A 21792-nucleotide genomic window follows, 5' to 3' on the forward strand; every position below is an offset into this window, starting at 1 on the left:
TGCATGCAGTTCTGGTCACCCATCCATAGGAAGGATGCCATGAAGCTGGAAAGGATTCAGAAAAGATTCACAAGGAATGTTATCAGAACCAGAGGGCTTGAGTTGTGAGGAGAGCCTTTGATATCTGTGTTAATGCCTGTATGTTTTGTCTTCCTTCTGTCGAAGAAGGCTGCACATGAGCATCTGAAGAAGTTTCAGATCACAGAGCAACTTTCAGGTTTCTGGCTTAAGCTGCACATGCAAAATTACTGAAGTTGCTGTCTATTTAATTTGGTAATACCACAGAATCTGAGCCAGTCTCCATTTTATCCATAAATTCTGTTCATCCAAGTTCTTGGGTGCTGCTTGCAGATTATTCCCACCCCTCTACGGAATAATAAGTAAATAGCAATTTATCTTTAATTATTACTCATTGAAATAGAAAATTTGAAAACATTTTTATAATATAAAAGTAGTGACATTAGCGTGTTGGCTACAAGAAATAGCGGGGCTGTTTGGGCTCACTACAGATCTTGCAGCATTGCAGCAAAAGTTACTGTTGAATTAATTTGACCTTTCCTGTGTTGCTGGGTAGCCAATAGTAATTTTACTATAATTATGTCAACCTATTCATGTCCTCCAGAGATGCTGCCTGACCCCCTGAGTTACTCCAGAATTTTGTGTCTTTTTTTTTAAAAAAACCCAGCATCTGTAGTTCTTTGTGTCTACGTCTTAATGTTATGGCTCAAAAACATTAAATATTTTTTAACATTAGGAAAGTAATGTTGCTTTTTGGTATATCTTTCATGCATTGTTCTTTATCTCTCGACATCATCGTCTATTGTCTGAAGAAGGGTCTGGACCTGAAACAACATCCGTTCCTTCTCTCCAGAGATTCTGCCTGTCCCGCTGAGTTACTCCAGCTTTTTGTGTCATAGGTTTAGGTATGTTACAATACTTACCTTCAGCGGCGCTGCAATTCTGCCGCTGGCCGTGTGCGCAATTTTGTTGCCTTTGAGGGGGGGGGGGGGGGGTTAAAACGCGTTTTTTTTCCTACCTTGTCCTGGATTATATTTGGTTGGAGTGCAAGCTTTTGCTGAAGAATCATTCCGCCGGGCGTTCTGTGTATTTTTTTAATTTTTTTTTAAATCGCCCGACAAGTTCAGCGCTGGAGTAATTTTAAAAGCAGCTTCTAAAGCCGACAACGGGGACGGATTTCACGTACGGGAAGTGTAAACGAAAGCCGTTTATTTTATGTATAAAAGTGCTTCTTAAGATGCCTTTAATTCACATTTTAAGTTGCGAAACGGTGATTTTTTTCCCCCCATACGAACCGGCAGTATTTTTCATGCCGATACGGGTTTAAATTTACAGCAACCGCAACATTCCAATTGATCGCGTTCCAGAAAAACACACTCGCAAGATGATTTAAATGGCCATTAATTTACAGGTATTAAACATTAAATTCCTTCCATTTGGCCTATAAATCCATGACAATGAGATTTTAAAATTATGTTATATTGTGAATTCTTGTGTGAATGTTATTTGGACACTTAGGCTATTTAAAAATGTTAATCTATTAAGAAATTGATAAATGTTTAGATCTAGTAATTGAATTTTGTAATTAGCTATAATTAGGTAACTAACTAATTATATGCTTTAATTTCAAGTCATCTAAGTAAGATTGTTTCATATTTGTTTCAGAATGATTCAATCTATAATAACTGAACATTTCTTTCAGTTCTCTTAATTTTTAAGAAAGTTATGGGCCTTTGACTGTCCTCGATCACAGCTTTTGTGTTAAGTCAATGGAAAAGCAATAGGGAGGTTTCATGGCAGTCGGGTCACGACCCATAACCCGTACTGTTGCTACGCTACTCCAAATGGAGTACACGCGATGAATTGCAGGTAGGCACTTACCATTGTTTCCAGCGTAGCAGGCCCGTTAAAACCCGCTGAAATTGTCAATTTTTGCACTATAAATAATTATGAAAATCGGGATAAGCGTGTGAGACATTTAGCCTACTTCAGAATTCCAAAAGTGAGGAGAAATGACAATAGATAGAAGCGAGGGCTGAAGGGTCAATAACAGACGGAGTGCTTAGCGAACATTGGCCGTTTGCTCACTGCATTTCATCAACTAAGGCATTATTTGTGTTTTTTCTTGATTCGGTTTTTAACAAGTAGGAATTTACGCGTTTCTTGCATTAATAACATATACCGGAAGTTACAATTGTCCTCCAGATGGATTGAGCGGCTCCATGCGTCAAGCCCTATGACCCAGTGACCTTACATGCAACCCCCGTATAGGGAACAAGATGCTAATTTCCGAGTATGAAAATGGCCATAACTTTTTTAACACTGAAGATATGAAAGTGAATTAGGTGTCAAATTAAATTTCTTTTTATGCCTTTTCTGATGGGATAAATTACAGACTTGATTTTTAAAATCTCAAAATTTTGTAACATTGCTAATAGGGGATAGAGGTAGGATTAGATCATTCGGCCCCTCAAGTCTGTTCCGTCATCCAATCATGGCTGATCTATCTCCCTCCTCAGCACCCCATGCCATGTCTATCTTCAGTCCGAAACGTGAACTCTCTCCTTCCCTGGCTTGTTTGGTATTTCTGACAATTTTGTTTCAGCAATGGCTCTTTCGGTTGCACTTTTGTTTATCCTACGTCGTTCCCTCCCTCTCGACCGGCCAATTGGCTGCAGCGAGTATCGATCAAGCCTCCGGGGGGGGGCGGCGACCTGTGAGCATGCGCTGTTGATCGGGCGGACGCGGGGCTCGAGCTTGTGTTGGCGGCGGCGGCGGGCGGTCGCGAGCGACATGTTGCTGTCGTCCCTGGACAGGCGGTCACAAGCTCTGTCATGAAGGTATTGTCAGGCCGATGCTTCAAGACCCGACGTGTGTCGTGGTGTCTGGCATTCCCTGCAGTTGTGTCGGGTTGTGGTGGATAACCGAGATATTTGGAAACGCAGCAAGCAAGGACTTGATGTAGTTCCGAATCACCTTTCTCCCCGTTTGCGAAGCCCAGCAGCATCTTCATTCAAGCTTTTATTGTTGGATAAAAAGACCGTGGGCGGAGAAAATACCAGTGATTGTACCCCAATTTTGGAACGTGTGCTACTTAAGCACAAACGAGGCATGTTAATTGTCAAGTGGTAGCGGAGACGCGGCGGAGGGAAAGAGGGAGGGGTCTTTGTTTTAGGCCTGGGATTTTCCTCTGGTCTCTCTGTCAAGACCAAACCTGTCGCCCAGGAAATTGTATAAATGTAAAGTATTCCAGCTGCAATCTCTGTTTGGTTTACCAGATCTTTTGCACAATGTCAAACTGTAGGTTGGTATTTGCCATGTTCAATGCCAATATAAGGTTGCTTCATTTTCCAATATTTTATGGATGCACGGTGTTTAAATGGTCAAATTAAAAATCTCGAAGTAAAGTAACGTATGAATTGAGCTGGATTTGAACTTGTTTATCATTACCATTCGAAGTGATATTTTAATTCTGCTGGTTTCTGTCTTCCACGTTAGTCTCAGTGAGAAGGTGCTGTTAATCTGAACGGTTTAATGTTCTAGAGGCCAATGAGCTCAGTGAACTGGCAGATGTTTCTGTAGAGTTGAGTTCCACTTTGTTCAATCCCATTGTTCATCATACTTTACGACTCTCCCAACGGAGAACAAATAGAATTAAAATTGAGGTCAACTTGAAAAATCAATGAGTTGTCCTTGTAAAATATTAAGACCACATGATTTGCATGGCCTAATAAATTATTATTTGTAACTTTAGGTGTTGTAGAAATCTCCCTGACAGCAAGAGTCATTACATTTTAAAGTTTAAACGGAGCATGGTTTTAAAGCATACAAATTGTATTTGTTTAAACTTCCCGTAGAATGTTTGGTAATTGCCACTGGAGAATTAATTTTTAATTTGGGCAAGTAATATGCAGGCACAGATTTCAGAAATGGTCTCTACGAGTCTGCCCTTGAATTTTAAAAACTCAGTTCCAGGATCTGGGTGTGCCCTTTCCTGAAATTATTGCCCACCTCCAATTGCACTATAGATAAATGTGATAGTGAGCTGGAGATTGTCTGGTACAGGTACTCAGGTGAGCTGTTCAAAGATTTAAACCCTGTACTGAAGGAGAATATATTTCCAAGTATGAATTGGGAAAATAGATGCAGAGGAACACTACCACCTATTTGTCCTCTCCTTGCCCTCCAAATTGATAAGAGATTATGGATTTGCCTAATGCTGTTAGAATAGCCCGATGCATTTTGTGCATCATGCACACAGCCGCTAATAATGTGATAGTGGCAAGGAGACCAGCATGTCAGTCCAGTGGGCTGCTTTGTCCTGGATGTGATTCTTGAGTTATTTAAGCTGCATTTATCCAGGTAAGTAGTACAGTATTAGTAAATCATGCTGCTGACATATGTCTTCTAGAGTGGAAATAATTTGGGATGGTAGAAGGCGAGTCATGCTGCAAGATACATTGCCTGTCGCCAGCTTTAGCAGCAATAGTATTTATGTGCTGGTCCAGCAGAATTTCTGGTTACTAGCGATCTAGTGTTGATTGAAGGGAATGTGGAGATGGTGAAGCTGTTCCATATCAAAGATGGATTTCCACTTCTTGGAAATAGCATTCCATACAGTATGAAAGTTATCATCCACTGCCCAATGTTGTCCCTTTCTGTATGAAAAGTTAAATGGCTATTTGTTCAGGAATTGTAAATGGATGGAATTCAATATTGTGCAATCCTCAGTGAATATACCCAGTTCTGCTCACCTGGGGATGAAAATCATTGATGAAACATGGTTGAAATTAGTTGTGGGAGTTCTTCAGGGAATATCCATTGTTTTAGGGCTGGAATGACTTCATGATGAGCTATGCTTCAACTAATGTAACCTGCCATGAATTGTCCGGTCTGATACCGCAGCGATGAAACAAGTGGAATTCTACATTCTATCTGGTAGCAAGCACTATTGCCCTTGAATTATGTTATTTTTATTATGGTCACATTTTACATGCCTATGATTTTGTTATAGATAGTACTGGAATGCATAACAATATACAATAAGTGCAGGAGTAGGCCATTTGGCCTTTCAAGCCAGCACCACCATTCAATGTGATCATGGCTGATCATCCACAATCAATACCTTTTTCAGTAAATAATGCTCTGGATGTTCCTGAATTGGAGCATGTATGTACCTTAAAATAAATATATTAAAGGGAAAAGCTCCATGGGACTGCATTGGGAATCCTGCAAATTACTTTAGAGTTCTCTTCATTAAGGTAAAAAAAGATGAATGAAATCATTAAGAATTGTAGCAAAGTTAATTTGTCCCAGTTTTTATAGCGCCGTAAAGCATGGAAACAGATCCTTCGGCCCAACTCATCCATGCTGAGCAAGATGTTCCATCTAAGCTTGTCGAATTTGGCTGCGTTTGGCCCATATTCTCATCCATGTACCTGTCCAAGTGTCTTTCCTTTTGTGTTTTTCTTGTATTTATGAGATGCTGGCACAATGAAAAAAAAAATTCTTTGATTTAAACAAAATATTAAAGTTAAGGCCAAGGGAAAAAAAACATATCCTATGTGATAACTCAGCAGGTATCACATAGGCTGGTGGCCCTGTACATTTCAAGGTTCCTAATTTATCTATGCTAATATGGTTATCTTTATTATGGTTACAATTTTAGTCTTAACCATTTTTTTTAACATTAACTTACAAAGAGTTAAGATCTGAAAAGTACTTATTTAGCTTCACTGCTGTATGCTGTTATGTGGATGAATCCAACCTTTGACCATTTTCAAGCCCTAAAAGTCGGTGAAAAAGGATTTCCACAATTATTATCAAAATATTCCATGATCCTATAAATATTCTGTACACTTTATTTTCCCCTTTTTTGCATGGCTTTTTTGTTGAATACGGGCTGTTTGTAATAACTGAATGGAATATTTCCTTACTATCCGGTTGAATTTACATTATCAAATGTTTACACTGTCATTAGTAGTAGTTCTCATTATATAATTCATTAATAGTTAATGTGATTTAAATATTTTTCCTAACCAAGTTATCATTTCTTTAGGCAGCCCAAGGTCACGTGACCTGTCCATTTGGATGAAACTAGCAGAGGCACCATGTCATCATGTGTCTCAAGCAGATCTGCTGCTGAGAGGCCTATTAGGAAAGATGAACAATATGGTAACAACATCAATCAGCCAGACATTAGTAGTAGTTTATCATCCCTAAACATTGACTTAGGCATGGAGTCTTTCATTATTATAACTGAATGTGATCAGAATGTCACTGGCAGTGAGCTAGGAGAAAATGGAGAAGAAATGCTGGAAGATGAACCTATGCAGGAAGGTAATGAGGAGATCAGACCATTCTGTGCTTCTGGACGATTAGAAAGAGCTCAATCAGAAGATGTCCGAGTACCTAGAGTCAGGCTTAATTTGTCCAATCGGAAGCTATCTCTTCAAGAAAGATCTAATTTAACCCAGTCAACTGGAAGCTGCTCAACCATTAACGGACGTTATATACATCCTTCTTTACCATGTTCTCCACTTGCATCGCCACATTCCTCTCCTCGATTGCCTCGCCGGCCTACAGTTGAATCTCACAGAGTTTCAATTACAGATCTGCAGGTTGGTTCAACTTCCTTGATATTAATGTATCAAAACAGTATTTTATACTATATTTACATGAAGTAAATATCTGTTCATAATTTAAATTGAGTTAATATTGAAAAATTAGGTTTCTCAGAACATTTCTATCACCAATATATTAGAAATTATAACATCAGGAAATTTAAGAAATATTCCTGTTCAGATAATGGGTGCATTGTGCAAATATTTGCATTGAAGGATTGAAATAGAAATTATTTAATTCATAAAGTTTAACAACATCTTAATTTTTTTTTGTAGTAGTAGTTAAAATGATTCATCACTTGTATATAATATTGATGCAGAAGTTCACCTGCACCTCCTCCAACCTCATCTACTGTATTAGCTGTTCCAGGCGTGAACTCCTACACATTGGCGGGTCCAAGCGCAGACTCGGCGATGATTTCGCTGAACACCTCCGCTCAGTCCACCTAAACCTACCTGATCTAAACACTTTTAACTTCCCCCTCCCATTCCCACACTGACCTTTCTGTCCTGGGCCGCCTCCATTGTCGGAGTGAGGGCCAACGCAAATTGGAAAAACATCACCTCATATTTCACTTGGGCAGCTTACACCCCAGCAGTATGAATATTAACTTCTCTAACATCAATTAACCCTTGCTTTCCCTCTCTCTACATCCCTCCCCCTTCCCAGTTCTCTGACCAGTCTGACTCTCCGATTACATTTTATCTCTGTTTGCTTTGTTGTTACCTTCTCCCATCTAACAATGATCTATTCTACATTTACCTTGATCTCCATCCCTTTTGTCTTGTTTTCACACCTTATATTTCCTTATCTCTGCATCTCCCTCTCCCCTGACTTCAGTCTGAAGAAGGGTCTCGACCCGAAACATCACAGTACTATCCAGAGATGCAGCCTGAACGCTGATTTACTCCAGCGTTTTGTGTCTATCTGTGGCTCAAACTGTACCGTTGGAATACTTGTTTTGATGCTGGAACACTTACTTTTGCACACATCCCAAATACTTCATCATACAATGTTCCCTGGTAGATAATTATGTTTATGCCATTGAGATTTATCAGCTAGTTGTCATTAAAATTAGAGGCCTCCTCCACCACACTATGCTTTGAAATCAGAAAACTCCCACACATGAAATTAATCATTTAATTGGTTTTGACCTTCCGACTGCTGCTCTCAAACTTCATACAACAAAATTAAGTTTAATTTATACTTTGTTGAGAATAAAATACATACTCCAATTACTCTTTTTGAAGTGAGAATTCTGACGGTGTTGGAAAGAAAAATTGAAGCCCATTTTTGTAGGGGTTGATGACCATCACTGACTGGGAGATGCAAGGCCTTTGCCGAGGGATGGGTAACATTGCTGGTAAGATGTGAAATTCAAAATAGTTGAGGATGGTAGCAACAAATTCAGCTTGGGTATTTTCATTAGTTTAAATGATCCATGCTCTGTTTTCCCCCATCTGCTGATACATTACTATAAGCTCATTCATCATTTTTCTACCACTCTCAACACAACCCATTTTCCTTCAAGTTTTTCTCCCTCCTCAAAGACCCTTCTTCCTTCTTGCTCCCCCACCCAACGAAGCCGTAACTGCATTTCCACAAGTAAAGATACGTTCCAGTATCTGATCGTAGCATTGTTAAAAATACAATTAACTTCCTAGCAAAGGTTTATATCATGGTGTTTACATAAGGTGAAGTCGCATCATCTGCGTGTGCATTAAGAAATGCGAGTTGAAATAAAATTGTTCATTTCTTTTTTCTGATAAATTCTGAATTCCATGAGGTCAACTTTTATTTTGTATCTCATTTTTGGGAAGTGAATTTTGTATGGGCTAATTCCGGCACCTGAACTGCTACAGAGTGGAGCAACCAGTAATGTATTTAGAATTAGAAATTCAATCTATTCGAGTAACTTTTTGCTATCAGGGCTCTCCCTTAACTTTTTTTCTCTGTTGTCAGCCGGGCAACCTAGGCAGCTTTTTAGGTTGCCAAATGACAGTTTAGGTGGTCATTTAAGACGGCTTGCATGACGCGTGCGATAATGTGCTCGGCCGAAGTGCATAGTTACCAGTCGGAATTATGCTCAATGAAGCATTCACATATTATTTCTGCTTCAATTAAAGTCACAAACTAAACATAGTCACCAATCAAGACATGATATATACCACAATGACATGCAGCAAAATTATAATACTGTATCTCGACTCTTTTTACACGTTGCAATGAATGCAATTTCTATTATTTCTTTCCACTTCCAAACAAAAATGTGGTTGGATTATTCAGCATATGATCAACCTGTGTCAATAAATCCTGGACCATGGTAACATATATGCTTAACCATGCACACTACAGATTGATGCAAGCATATTTTCTGTGAAGGACCGAAAATTATCATGACATGGCCATAGCATGGGTCGTTATTGCTATTGGTACAGAAACACTCTCGCTTCCCACATAATTTATCCACAACAAAATATTCAGGTTGCAAGGAAATTTCTAAAGGCATTTTATGATAATAGCTGTGAAAACCGACTATACCCATCTGACTGGTTAAACATTACTCTAACTGACAAGAGATGGCCAAAGGACATAACTGCAGCAATTGTTCTTTTGGCAATATGTTTAAAGATGTCAAACGCCACATTACCGGACATTCAGATTAGATGTATGTGTTGTGAACAGCAAAGAAGATACCCAGTTTGTACGCACCAGATTTTAAAAAAAATGTTTTTGATAAAAGCTGTTTCCACCATTTCCACTTCTGAATTAAAGTTAAAATTTCAACTGAAATATCTCCTGACCAAATTTGTGATGTATATGACCGACTGCAGTTTTAATGTTTCACGTGTTCACAATTTAATTAACCCAACGTGTTCACAATTTGTAGGGGGGGGAGGGGGTGAATCAGTGCGGGATGGATAGATGGGAGGGAGTTGAGATGGCAATCGGTGCGGGATGGATGGATTGAGGCGGGGGAATTAATGCGTGTTGGTTGGAGTAGGTAAAATTGTGAGGAGAACGCGGGGAAGTCAGTGGGGATTGACTGGGGCGGGATCGGTATGGGATGGATGGGGAGGATCAGTACAGGATGAATGGGGGGCGCAATGGGAGATCACTACAGGATGGATGGGGGGGATCGTTGCAGGATAAATGGAGGGGGGTCAGTACAGGATGAATGGGGGGGGGGGGGGGGGGAGTACAGGTTGGATGGAAAGAGAGGTCAGTACAGGATGAATTGAGGGACGAGTGTAGGATGGATGGGGAGTGGCAGGAGGATCGGTGCAGGATGAATCGATCGGGGGGGGGGTAGATGGGGAGGGGAGCACAGGGGATGTAAGTGAGGACTGAATAGAGGCGTGAATGGGGATTGGTGTGGGATGGAGAGGAGGGGTCCCAGGATAAGGGGGATAGAGGGGGGGCATGAGGGAGAGAGAGAGGGGGGAAGGGGCAGAGGAGGTGGGGAGGAAGGAAGGTAGACGCTTCTCAGACAACACTGGCAACATCGTCCAGCTGCCTTGGCCATCCCTGTCCACCGCCAAGTGCCACTGCCAAAGGGGGAGGCAGTTGGGATCTCCTCGCCACCATCTTCCCCCCTCTGCCAACCAACAGGAAGGTGCGGGGCCGAGCTGTGCAGGTGCTTCAAATGGAGGAAGGGGGCCTCCTCCCGGCCTCGGCGTGCGGGAGGGTTCGTTTTGAAAGCGGTTATTGTTGTTGATGGAGTAGCACGCAGCAGCCACTATGTAGGCGGTCCGAGTGCAGGAAGAGGTGGAGCCGCCGCTGCTGCTGTGCGGGCCCGTCATTTGCTCCGACCCTCCATCACCCCGCACAACAGCCGTCGCCGCCACCGACCCGAAACGTCACTTATTCCTTTTCTCCAGAGATGCTGCCTGACCTGCTGAGTTACTCCAGTTTTTTGTGTCTATCTTCGGAATAAACCAGTATCTACAGTGTCAAGCAGGGCAAAATGACCGGGCTTTTAGGTTGCCCGGCGGGTCTTTAGGTGGCCATTGACACCCGAGCAACCGTTAATTTCGAGCCCTGGCTATGCTGTTTTCAGTACAGTACTAATTTTTTGTGGTAACCAAGCCAAAAAATAGAACAAATTAAGTTTTTATTAACATTGAATAAGTAGTAATATTTCATCACCTCCCGGTGAACTAAACTATGCATTTCCCCAATTGATTGTTGGTAAAGAGATATGGCAATAGCAGTCCTGTTGAAAAGATAACTGCAGATGCTGGAAAATCGAAGGGTCGGAACCTTTCTGTCCTGGGCCTCCTCCATGGCCAGAGTGAAGCCCACTGTAAATTGAAGGAGCAGCACCTCATATTTTGCTTGGGTAGTTTACACCCCAGTGGTATGAACATTGACTTCTTCAATTTCAGGTAGTTCCTGCTTTCTCCTTCTTTCCCCTCCCCTTCCCAGCTCGCCCACTGTCTCCGCCTCTTCCTTTCTTCTGCCTGCCCCCCCACATCAGTCTGAAGAAGGGTCTCAACCCGAAACGTCGCCTATTTCCTTCGCTCCATAGATGCTACTTCACCCGCTGAGTTTCTCCAGCATTTTTGTCTCCCTATCATTTATCATGTATTTCTTTGTTCTTTTGTGACATTTCTAAAATGTTAAATCCTTTCTGTAAATTAAATTCTACTCCAGTTCACAGTTAAAATTGAGCTTTGCATAATTACAGTATTTATTAACAATATTGTACCAGCCAGTGAGTTGGTGTCAGCTAGGACTCACTACAAAAGTTCACATATACCGTTTGTAAGCAGGGGATAAATAATGTGCATAAAAACAATCTCTTGTTCAACACAGAGAGAGAGAGAGAGAGAGAGAGATGGGCACCATTTGATTGCCAAGAGAATTAACCAACAATTTGTGTGAAGGATCTCTGTCTGAAATGTAATTTGGCCATTTCCTCCACAGACACTGCCTGACCCTCTTGAGTTCCCTGACCCTCTGAGTTCCTCCAGCCTTTTGTTTTTTGCTCAAGATTCCAACATCTGCAGTCACTTGTGCCTGTAATTAACCAGTCATCTCTTCCCTATCCAACTATATCATCATTACTACATGCAGTCTTGCATAATTAATTGTGTTAAATGAACAATGGTTTAGTGCTGCCAGAAATATTTATACTTAACATTTCTTTACAAGTTCCTAGGGTTTGCAGAGTCGTGTTTGAAAATCCCTTTGTCTTGGTATCTCCTAATTGTTTGTTTAACTGTTCGATTCTAAAGAAAAGAAACAAGGTTGGAAGTGGAGTACAGTGATTATAACTTCAATCTTCATTTAATTTGTTCTTTGAACTGAACATCAGGTTCTGCACGATCTCCCTGTTGGAAGAGGGGAACAAGAGAAGGAGAAATCATTCTGGAGTAAACAATTACATCCCCATGTAGTTAAGGATCAGTGCATTAGAAATAAGTGCAATGAAACGAGCTCTCTAAATAATTAGTCAATGTTTTTATGTTACAGCAGTTAGATAAATCAGAGTAATGCTGTTGGACAAGTCCAGCAAACCTACATTTTTAAGTGAGCTAAATTTGATTACAATGGAGATGGTCTTTAGCTTGCAGATACTTATTCTGCTCTCCACTCGTCGTCATTATGTCCTGTGTTTTGCAGTCGCTCATCCAATTTCTCATCAATCCACTTGGGTACAAATTCACGTATAGTCACTCACGAAGCAAATCTAATTATTCAACCACCCACACACATCAGCGTAATTATTCCTACACTTACATAAGCCACATCCACGCATAGCCACTGTGTCCTGTTATTCACACACCCATATAGTCCTCCTGTGCATGGGCATGAAAAACATTCAAATGCATTATTCACTATTTAATAACCTTTATTTCACTTCTTAAGGACAGGACAGTGTATTCCTCAAGCATGATTTATCACTGTCCACGATGACATTGTAATGTTGAATCCTATTTCCCAGAAATTTAGATTTTTTTAATATAAGTTTGGGTCTATTGACAGTATTAATTTATTTGTCAAAAGCTACATTGTTTTGTTTTTATGTGGGTGATGTCGCTGTGAAAACAGCTGAATACTATTTTTTATCTCTACAAATTAGCTGAGGGAACAGCTCATTTAAAATTTTGTTTTGTAGAATAAATAAAACCATCCATTAACTAAAGAGGATTTCAGGCAAGAGTGATCTTAACATGGGAGAATTTTATAAAAGATTTGAAATAGTAAGCGAGTTCGGTATTCCGACTGTGCATGCCCATGCCATAGGTCACTGGAGATAAACATTGGATCGAACTGGGTCTCCCACGCTGCAAGTGCTGTTGAATTGCTACTGGAGTTAGTGACACTGGTTCTCCCTTCTCCACTGGTCCATGCAGAAATCTCAGCAGTGACAATCTAATGGATCACGGTCCGGTCCCCCTCAGTCTGGGTGTAATGATTTGATTCTCACTTGGGCTGTCCTCCTGGGTTACACAGGGTTATTATACTGGGGCGAACCACGCACCCCTCTCCTGCATTACACAGGAGGCAGATTTGTGAACGGAGTCTCATTACCGTCCCGTCCCTTCATGAGTGTCCCATCCCTGTCCGGGGAAAGCCCCTCTCCCGTTCCACAGTCCCTGCCTCTTCTCTCCTGCCATCTATCCCTTTGACTGCCGCTCTATTGCGGGAACTGCTGCTCAGCGATTCCTGTCGCTGCACCGACTGAGGTCGTAGCTCTGGGTCTGAGAAGAATCGCACCTGCCCTCCCCCACAGTGAATGGGACCCAAATCCCTCGGCATCATCACAGGTCACAGAGCGACCTTGGCGGGCCGGTGACCGTTGGCTGCGCCTCTCGCCTTTTCCAGTGGCTGTCAGTTGGCCCCCTCGGTACGGGTGGGGGCCAAGCGCTGGTCATCGGTGGGGATACACACGAGGTGCTGGAGAATGATCTCGACCCGAAACGTCACCCGTTCATTTTCTCCGGGGATGCTGCCTGTCTTGTTTAGTTGCTGCAGCGTTTTGTGTGTTCCCGTTGATGGCTGGTGCTTGGCCCGCAGCCGCTGGGTGAGGCAGGCGATGCGGATGGCGGATCCCGGCCCATTGGGGAGTGGGTTCCTCTGGAGTTGGAACGGGGTTTGACTGGAGTTGGCACTTCTCTGCGCTGGCTGTGGGCTGCCGCTGCTCTGGACCACTGTCCCGTTGGTCCGGGGGGGGGGGGGGGTCCAGTGACAATTCGGCAGCACTTGCAGCACCGGGGACCCGGGTTCAATCCTGGCTGCGGATGAGGCACAGGTCTGTGTGCCCGCAGATGTCGAGAACCAGTCTTTCCCCGTCTCTCACTTGCATCTGCCCCAGCTCTCCCGTTACCTGGCACCCCCGTTCCTCAGATTCAATATATTTTTACATATAAATCATGAGTAAAGATAAGAATTTAAATACAGTTTAAGCAGACAGCTCTTCGTCCGCTTTATCTTTATCGCGAGTGACCTTTGACAAATCCCATGATTCCTTGCGTTTTTTAGAATCCCAAACTTGCTTATTCAGTACACTCTGAAAATAGCCAGCAAGCAACGGCTGACATTTAAATAATTAGTGCATAGTTTACAACAAATATATATACCTTTTAGGCGCATAAACTCCACAGGAGAACTAGACCAGTCATTGCTGATATTGATAGTATTAGAGGCTGAATGCTTGTGAGTTCAGGACTCTGAAGAAGTTGGAAAAGGAGAGACACAATGTTATTCAGAAGATGATTGTCTTCAATTCTGATTTCAAGCCCCCAGGAGATTATAAACCACAGCCACATGTGTAAGAGACAAAGTGATGATTCCGAAGAGATTAGGCTAAAAATGTTGCAAAGAAATTCAGGTTTCAGCAAAAGAGGATCAAGGAATAGATGAGGAAAAGGAAAGCATATAATGTGAGAAACAAAAAAAGCGGTGAAAGGCTGTGAATATGAATTAACAATTATTATCGCTGGACCTTTTATAGATGCAAGATAAGAAATTATATTGGGAATAAAGAAATTACAAAAACATTAAACACGTTTTGTATCTGCATTTGTGGTAGAAAAATCCAGGAAATAGTGGTGAACTATAGGTGTTGAGCAAATAAGGAACTATGAGAAATTGGCAACAATTAAAAATGAATCTCACTGTAAGCCAATGAATCCCTTGGAACTGATGGTTTGAATCCCAAGATTTTGAAAGAGGTAGCCTTGGAGATGGCGGATGCTCTGATTGTCATCTAAAATTACGTCCATAATAGATGGCAGCCTCTGCCTACAGTCTGTCTGTTATTTTAGTCAGTTTTAAAAGTATGTTTTGGAGATTTCTTTAGCTTTTCTAACGGGGGTTGGGGGGGGGAAGGATAAGGGGGAAACTGTTTCCCAGTCACTTCCTGGCGAGGATGCGACTATTCTCCGAGTCGCGTCCTCGCCCCCATCCTCGCGGCATACCACCTGGATTGGAGCGGCCTTTCCTGCCGGGGACCCGGACCAGAGCTTCAGCAGCAGCGACGCAGCGCTGGATACATCGAGGAGCGGGCAATTGCTTACCTGGATCGCCGTTGATGCTCCGGAGTGTTGCGCCTGCTGCTTCAACATCGCGGAGCTGTGGTTTGTAGAGCTTCCAGCGTGGGTGACGCTGACTTCAACATCGAGGAGTCCTTTTACCGAGGGCCGCCAGCGTTGAATCTCCGCACAGCGCAGCCTGTGGACTTCGGGAGCCGCAGACTCCGGTAGGAAGTGGCCGATTCGGATGACCAAGCCGCTGAGGATGTCCTCCAGTCCCGACGTCGGACTTCCAACACCCCAGCGAGCGAGCCTGAATATCGGGCCGCCTGTAGCGGCGACAGCGGAGAGTTCGGGAGCCCCCCGACCATGGGAGGACAACAGAGGAGGATGACTGAATTTTGTAACCTTCTCTCACAGTGGGAAACGTTGATCCCGCTGTGTGGGGATGTCTGTGTTAAAGACTATCGTGTTCCGTGCTCTTTATTATTCATATGGCTGTATGGCGTACACACATTTCACTGTACCAATTGGTACATGTGAGAAATAAATGTCTCTTGAATCCCACAGATGGGAATGTAGAAAGGATAAACTATAGGCCAATAAGCCTGGCATCAATTATTAGTAAGGAAGTGGAGAAGCACTTGAAATTTATCATATGATTGAGCAGGGTCTGTGGACTTCTGAAAGAGAAATCATATTTGACAAACCTGTTGTTATTTTGATGTTGTGATTAGCAGAATAATTAAGGATGAATCAGTAGATGTGTATGTGGCCTTTGATAAAGTGTTACACAAGAGAAAATGGTAACGCATGGGGTTGTGGCTAATATGCAAACTTGATAAAGGAACAGCTAATATCACGGAGTTATGGCGACGGCATTCTAGTACTCAATTCAACTGTGTCCAAAGTGATCTGTATAGGGTGGACAATATTGAGAGTAATGATTCAATGGTGATTATGTCACATGAGGTGTATTAAGCTATGAACAAGCTGTCTGACAACAAAGCAAGTGACTTGGATCATATTTCTGCTGAACATCTTAAATATGCCAGTATGAGGATAGCTCCTCTCCTTGCTATTTGTTTTATTGGATTTATGATTCATGGCTTGTTACCAGACTAAATGTACTGTCAAAAGTCCTAGAAAGAATTCTAATCATGGCACTGACGTATATATAAAGGAAATTGTAAACAAATATAGAGGTAAAAACTCATCAATTCTTATGTGCTTTATTGATGCTTCCAACACCTTTGATCATGTCAATCATAGAAACTTGTTTGTTAAATTGAATCAAAGAGGGGTGCCTAAATACATTGTGAAAATTCTGGCTTACTGGTATGCCCACTAGACTATGCAAGTAAAATGGGCAATAGGGTCTCAGCTCCATTTGGGGTTAGCAATGGTGTCAGACAAAGGGGAATTTTGTCCCCAGTTTTTAATCTCTATATTGATGATCTGTCCAAGCAATTGAAAGCCTGTAATGTTAGGTGCATGGTTGGTAATACTCTAGTGAACCATATTATGTATCCAGATCTTGTGGTCTTTAGTCCATCTAGCGCTGGTCTCCAGCAGCTCCTTACTATATGTTCTGTGTATGGTGTGGAACATGATATTAAATATAATGCTGGTAAGAGTGCTGTCATGATCTGTAGAACCAAAGAGGATAAATGTCTAAAATTTCCTGATTTTAAATTGTCTGATAATAATCTTAGTGTCTGTAATAAGGTAAAATATCTTGGACATTTTCTTACAGAACAAATGACAGATGATTAGGATATTTATAGGCAAAGCCTTATGATGTATGCACAAGCAAACATTCTCTTGTGTAAGTCTAGTGCGTGTACAGATGGAGTGAAGGCGTCTCTGTTCAAAGCATGTTGTACACCACTCTATACTACACACCTGTGGTCAAACTACAGAAAAGCAAGCTTACAGAGACTTAAAGTAGCTTATAATTATGCCGTGAGAATATTACTTAAGAGACCTAGATGGTGTAGTGCAAGTGAAATGTTTGTGGCTGCAGGAGTCAATACTTTACAAACTGTCTTAAGAGATCTTACGTATAAATTTATTTGCTGGATTAATGACTCTGAAAATTAAATTATCTTGGCCTCATCTAACATAAGGTTTAGCACTACATGCTACCAATCCCAGCTGTGGAGACATTGGTAAAGTTGTCTCGTTGTAGGACACTGATTTTTGGTATTCTTGATCTTAAATCATGTATTGTGCTTTTGAATGTAATTTATTGTGCTTCTATGAGTAATTTATTGTGCCTTTGTATGCAATTTATTCTATGTAATGTCTTGTTTTTTATCTGGACCTTGAGTTTGTAATAAGTACTGGACAGAAAAATGATCAGGAATAAACAGATCATTTACAGAGTTGTAACCAGTAGGGTACTGGGGACCAAGCTGCACCAAAGGTTTGGATGAATGAATCAAATGTAATATATTGAAGTTTGCTGGAAATCGAATATGGAGCTGTTGGACAGCTACAGTCAACTGAACGGCTTAAAGTTGATAATTAAATAATTAATTTGCTCAGCTGGAAAAATATTTTAACATGCGGAAAACCAATTCTGCAACTATATGCACTTATTGGTGGGATTAATTGTAAAATTGGACTGATCATACACAACAGCAATTTCGGAGAACCAAGGAACTGCAGATGCTTGTTTACAAAAACATACCAAGTGCTGGAGCAACTCAGAGGGTCAGGCAGCATCTCTGGAGAACATGGATGGGTGGTGTATCGGGTCATGACCATTAAGACTCAAGTTATGTAGTTATGGGCTTTGTGATGCATTTGTCACTGCCATCCCTTGTTTCTTTAGCTGCATGTAATGGGGTACACCAATGGAACTATATGGCCATCTGTTTAACAAATAACTCTTGAGTATGCACACTGTTAATGGTTGAAGTGATTTAGTATTACTTTTGCCTGTGTTAAATCATTTAGATGGTAGTTTGGTTTCTGTGACAATCAAATGTGTAACCATAGAAACATACATTTAGAGGTTTGAACTGCCCTTTAGCTCCTGATACAGATATTTAATATATGTTCTCCATAGCAACTACAAAAAATATTTGGTTTCATGCATAAAACGCTTTTTTTATGTGCCACAGTTTCAGCTTGTGCAGAGAACCCAGCAGGAACGCCACAGACAAATTCATAATAAAGAAACAATAAGCAGAGAAATAGCGAATAACATTAAATATGTGGAGGACACAGTGATTTAACAATTCATCCAATATATGTATATGAGTTATGATTTAGTCGTCAAAGCAATTATCTTTATAATATTGGGCTGAATGCTTAAGACCTAGATTAGAAAAAAATGGTTGCAATTCCAAAAATATATAATTCATATAAAATTGATATCCATCTACAAGAATTGCAGTAAAGATATGATCATTCGATCAGTTATTTGATCTAATTTACAGCACCAAGTCAGTGTGATGCTTATTGTTTAATGAAATCTTTCAATAAATCCCCTTTTCAGATCGAAGTAAAGGATCCCAAGGTGCTATTTTAAAGAAGGTGAGCATTGCCTTATTTCCTAGGCATGTTAGTTTCTTTACCAGTGTCATCAAAGTAAAGATAAAGAAAAATCTCCACTTTGGTGACACTGGAAAATAAATTAATACTGGCTGGGAAATAAGGCAATGCTCACCTTCTTTAAAATACCACCTTGACAATGATCTTCTTGTTTGAGGGAACTGGTGACAGTACAAATTTGGTGTTTGCTGTCTGTCCCACTGAATCTCTCCAGCAATTCCTGTTATTTTAAATTTACATCTTTTGCAGTATTTTGTTTTTTGTACAATCTTCCTCTCACAGATTTATTTCTCCACTGACAGAAAACTTTAGCTTCCAGATAAATTATACTTTGGAAATCTGCATGGATTCCTGATTAATGTTGCCAGCAGAGATGAGCTCTTCTCTTCCCCTCTAAGCACTTCAGGCATGTCTTCCCTAACTGTAGAGTTTGTGCCACAGTTTCAGCTTGTGCAGAGAACCCAGCAGGAACACCACAGACAAATTAATAGTAAAGAAACAATAAGCAGAGAAATAGCAGTGCCCACCACTCTGTTACTTGATAAACTTGCGCCACCTTCAAAATCCCCCATCCACCTTCCAAAGCTGTTTGCAATAGGCTGCAGATGTAAATGACAAATGTCTGACCTTTTAAATAGCAAGATATAGAGGGTGGAATGCTAAGTAAGCAGTGATTGCCAACAATCTAGCCAGAAAAGATAACCCAAGGTATGTTGCCAACTTTCCATAACATGCATTACACAATGGCACCATATGCATATCCAAAGCACCAAATTCCTGACATATGTGAATATTGCGACTTGATAGCTGAAAAGTAAGAAATTGCAAGATGTTGCCAATCTGACATAAAAGGGGGAAAGGATGGAGACTCAGAAAATGTGCAATATCGGTTGATAAAAATAGATCTACGATTTCAAGTTGCTGACCTTTCTTCAGAACTGAAAAAGACTACTCTGTTTTACATGTTTTCCTGTTCTTTGCGCTCAAATACTAGTCACTATATCTCCAAATTAGTCTTTCTCTTAAATACCTGAAAATGTCAAACTCATATTTTAGTTAATGATAGATGAGTCTGTAATTGTGTAACATGCCTTAGTTATTGCTTCCGACACTCTAGTCTTTAATACACATACATAACATTAGGTTTTATAACTCCTCCATGCACATCATTAAACAAATGGATTGGTTTTTTTTAAAAGAAGTGCTTATCTGATATCCGCTTCAGCCTTCCGCGTTCATTTTATTTCATGCTTTGTAAAATCTTTAACAAAATAATTAAGATACCTGTTTTCTTTTTGGTTTTGCTTTCTATGAGAATGCTTTAATAGGCTTGGCTTGGCCAATTTGCCATCATAATGATGTGACAACTGATGAATACTAGGGCTCCCATAAGTTTATACATGACAGCAATGGACTTCAGAACAAGTTTAGTTCAGTACACAAGGAGTGATTAAGTGCGAGGGTCCAAGATCAAGTGCTACAGTTAAAATTCCACATACGGAAACTGGAAATATGGAAAGGGACTTGAACTTTATTTCACCTTCCATCACAGTGAGGAATGTGTAGGAATCACTGTGGTGGATGTTCATGGTAAAATGTATTTTGTGTGTTCTGTTACTTTTTACTTGTATGACTGACTTGGCAAATGAAATTCCTCGTATGTTGCAAAGCATACTTTGCAAATAATGTACTATTCTGATTCTATTCTTTCACTTTTTTGAGTTTATTTCTCCCAGGGTAGTATGTACACGTAGCTTTGCTATAATTTGTTAGTTGTGTTCCTAACAAACCTCGCATTATAGAAAATTGTTTTATAAAAACAATTGTGTCTGAGGAAAAGGGGGGTTAGGGGCCATAGAATTTCAGACTCTCAATAGCAAATGTATTTTACCTGCAGGATTTGCAAAAAACAAGGACTTTTTAATATCTATACATTTACTTTGTGAGAATACCAAAGACTATGTGTTACATTGTTAAATAAAGGATAATTGCACAATTGTACATAGAAGCAATTGCTTCTTAATTTCAATGACCACCTATGATGAAACTGACGGATTGTGTTCTTCAATGGTGTCTGATAATCGCAGCGAGTTACACGGAAACGGGTTTTTTCCTCTCCCCCACATCCCTCTCATCTCCCGCCCCTTGGGATGGGATTGGGGGGAGGTGAGCGCCGATGTGGGGGTTGTCATTGTGGGGGGGGGGGGGGGAATGGGGAGAGGTTTCATTTCCCCTCCCCTCAGCGCCGACTGAGGGTAGGGGAAAGGAGAGGGAGGGAGAGGTGAGAGACGGATTGGGGGAGGTGGGGTGGCGACATGTTATTTAAAAATTGTGTTTAGTGGGGGAGAGGGATAGGTGAGAAGTGGGGAGATTGATGGAGATGAGGGGAGTAAGGAGGGAAAAGGGGTTAGGGAGGGAGGGACTGAGGGTAGGGGAAAGGAGAGGGAGGTTCCCACGAGGTGAGAAGTGGGGGAGCAGGGAGATAGATGGAGAGGAGGGGGTAGGGAGGGAAGAGGGGTTATGGAGGGAGGGAGTGACTGAGGCTTGGGGAAAGGACAGGGAGGAAATGGGTGAGGGTAGGAGGAGAGCGGTAGGAAGATGGAGGGGGAGGGAGTGCTGGGGGATGAGGGGGATGAGCCGCGCTTGCGCAGTTGGGGGCTATGGGTGAGTGGCGGAATATTGCGTTGGGAGAACGGGTTGCATTGGGGGCTATGGGTCAGTGGTGGAATATTGTTTTGGGGGAACTGGGCCCAACGGGTCGCACTTGGTCTAGTAACATAAAAATGTCACTTGTTAAACCGAAAAAATATAGCTGTTACGCTTTCAGAATTACAAGAGACGTTTTCCACAATTTTTCATATTTTTGGTCACACACATGACTAAGAATGGGCCTATTGAACTAATCCCTGTGTTTAAAATGATAGCAGGATCCAATACACAGGAAATGTCTTTCTCTTGTTGTGGAACCAGGACAAGGATCTTCAAATTAGCACCAGACCATGCAGGAATTAAAGAGGAAGCATTTTTCCCCACAACAAGTGGCAATCTATCTCCATAAATATTTTGGAAACGGGATTGTTTAAAGTTACCAAGGCAGAGATTG

At 41.3% G+C, this 21792-nt stretch overlaps 1 protein-coding gene across 6 annotated transcripts in view; it reads left to right on the forward strand.

Annotated features, from left to right (window-relative positions):
- The first annotated feature begins 2736 nt into the window (after nucleotides 1-2736).
- Nucleotides 2737-21792, forward strand: part of LOC129709407 (calcium/calmodulin-dependent protein kinase kinase 2-like) — a 56857-nt gene continuing 37801 nt past the window's right edge. The window contains exons 1-2 of one of the 6 annotated variants that reach the window (XM_055655757.1): nucleotides 2737-2858; nucleotides 6077-6638. In XM_055655757.1, coding sequence (XP_055511732.1) covers nucleotides 6129-6638 — 510 coding nt within the window. In that variant the 5' untranslated portion in view covers nucleotides 2737-2858; nucleotides 6077-6128. The other 5 variants (XM_055655756.1, XM_055655758.1, XM_055655760.1 and 2 more) reach the window with 5 other exon arrangements.

The sequence above is a fragment of the Leucoraja erinacea genome, chromosome 25, assembly GCF_028641065.1.
Source record: "Leucoraja erinacea ecotype New England chromosome 25, Leri_hhj_1, whole genome shotgun sequence".
NCBI lineage: Eukaryota > Metazoa > Chordata > Chondrichthyes > Rajiformes > Rajidae > Leucoraja > Leucoraja erinaceus.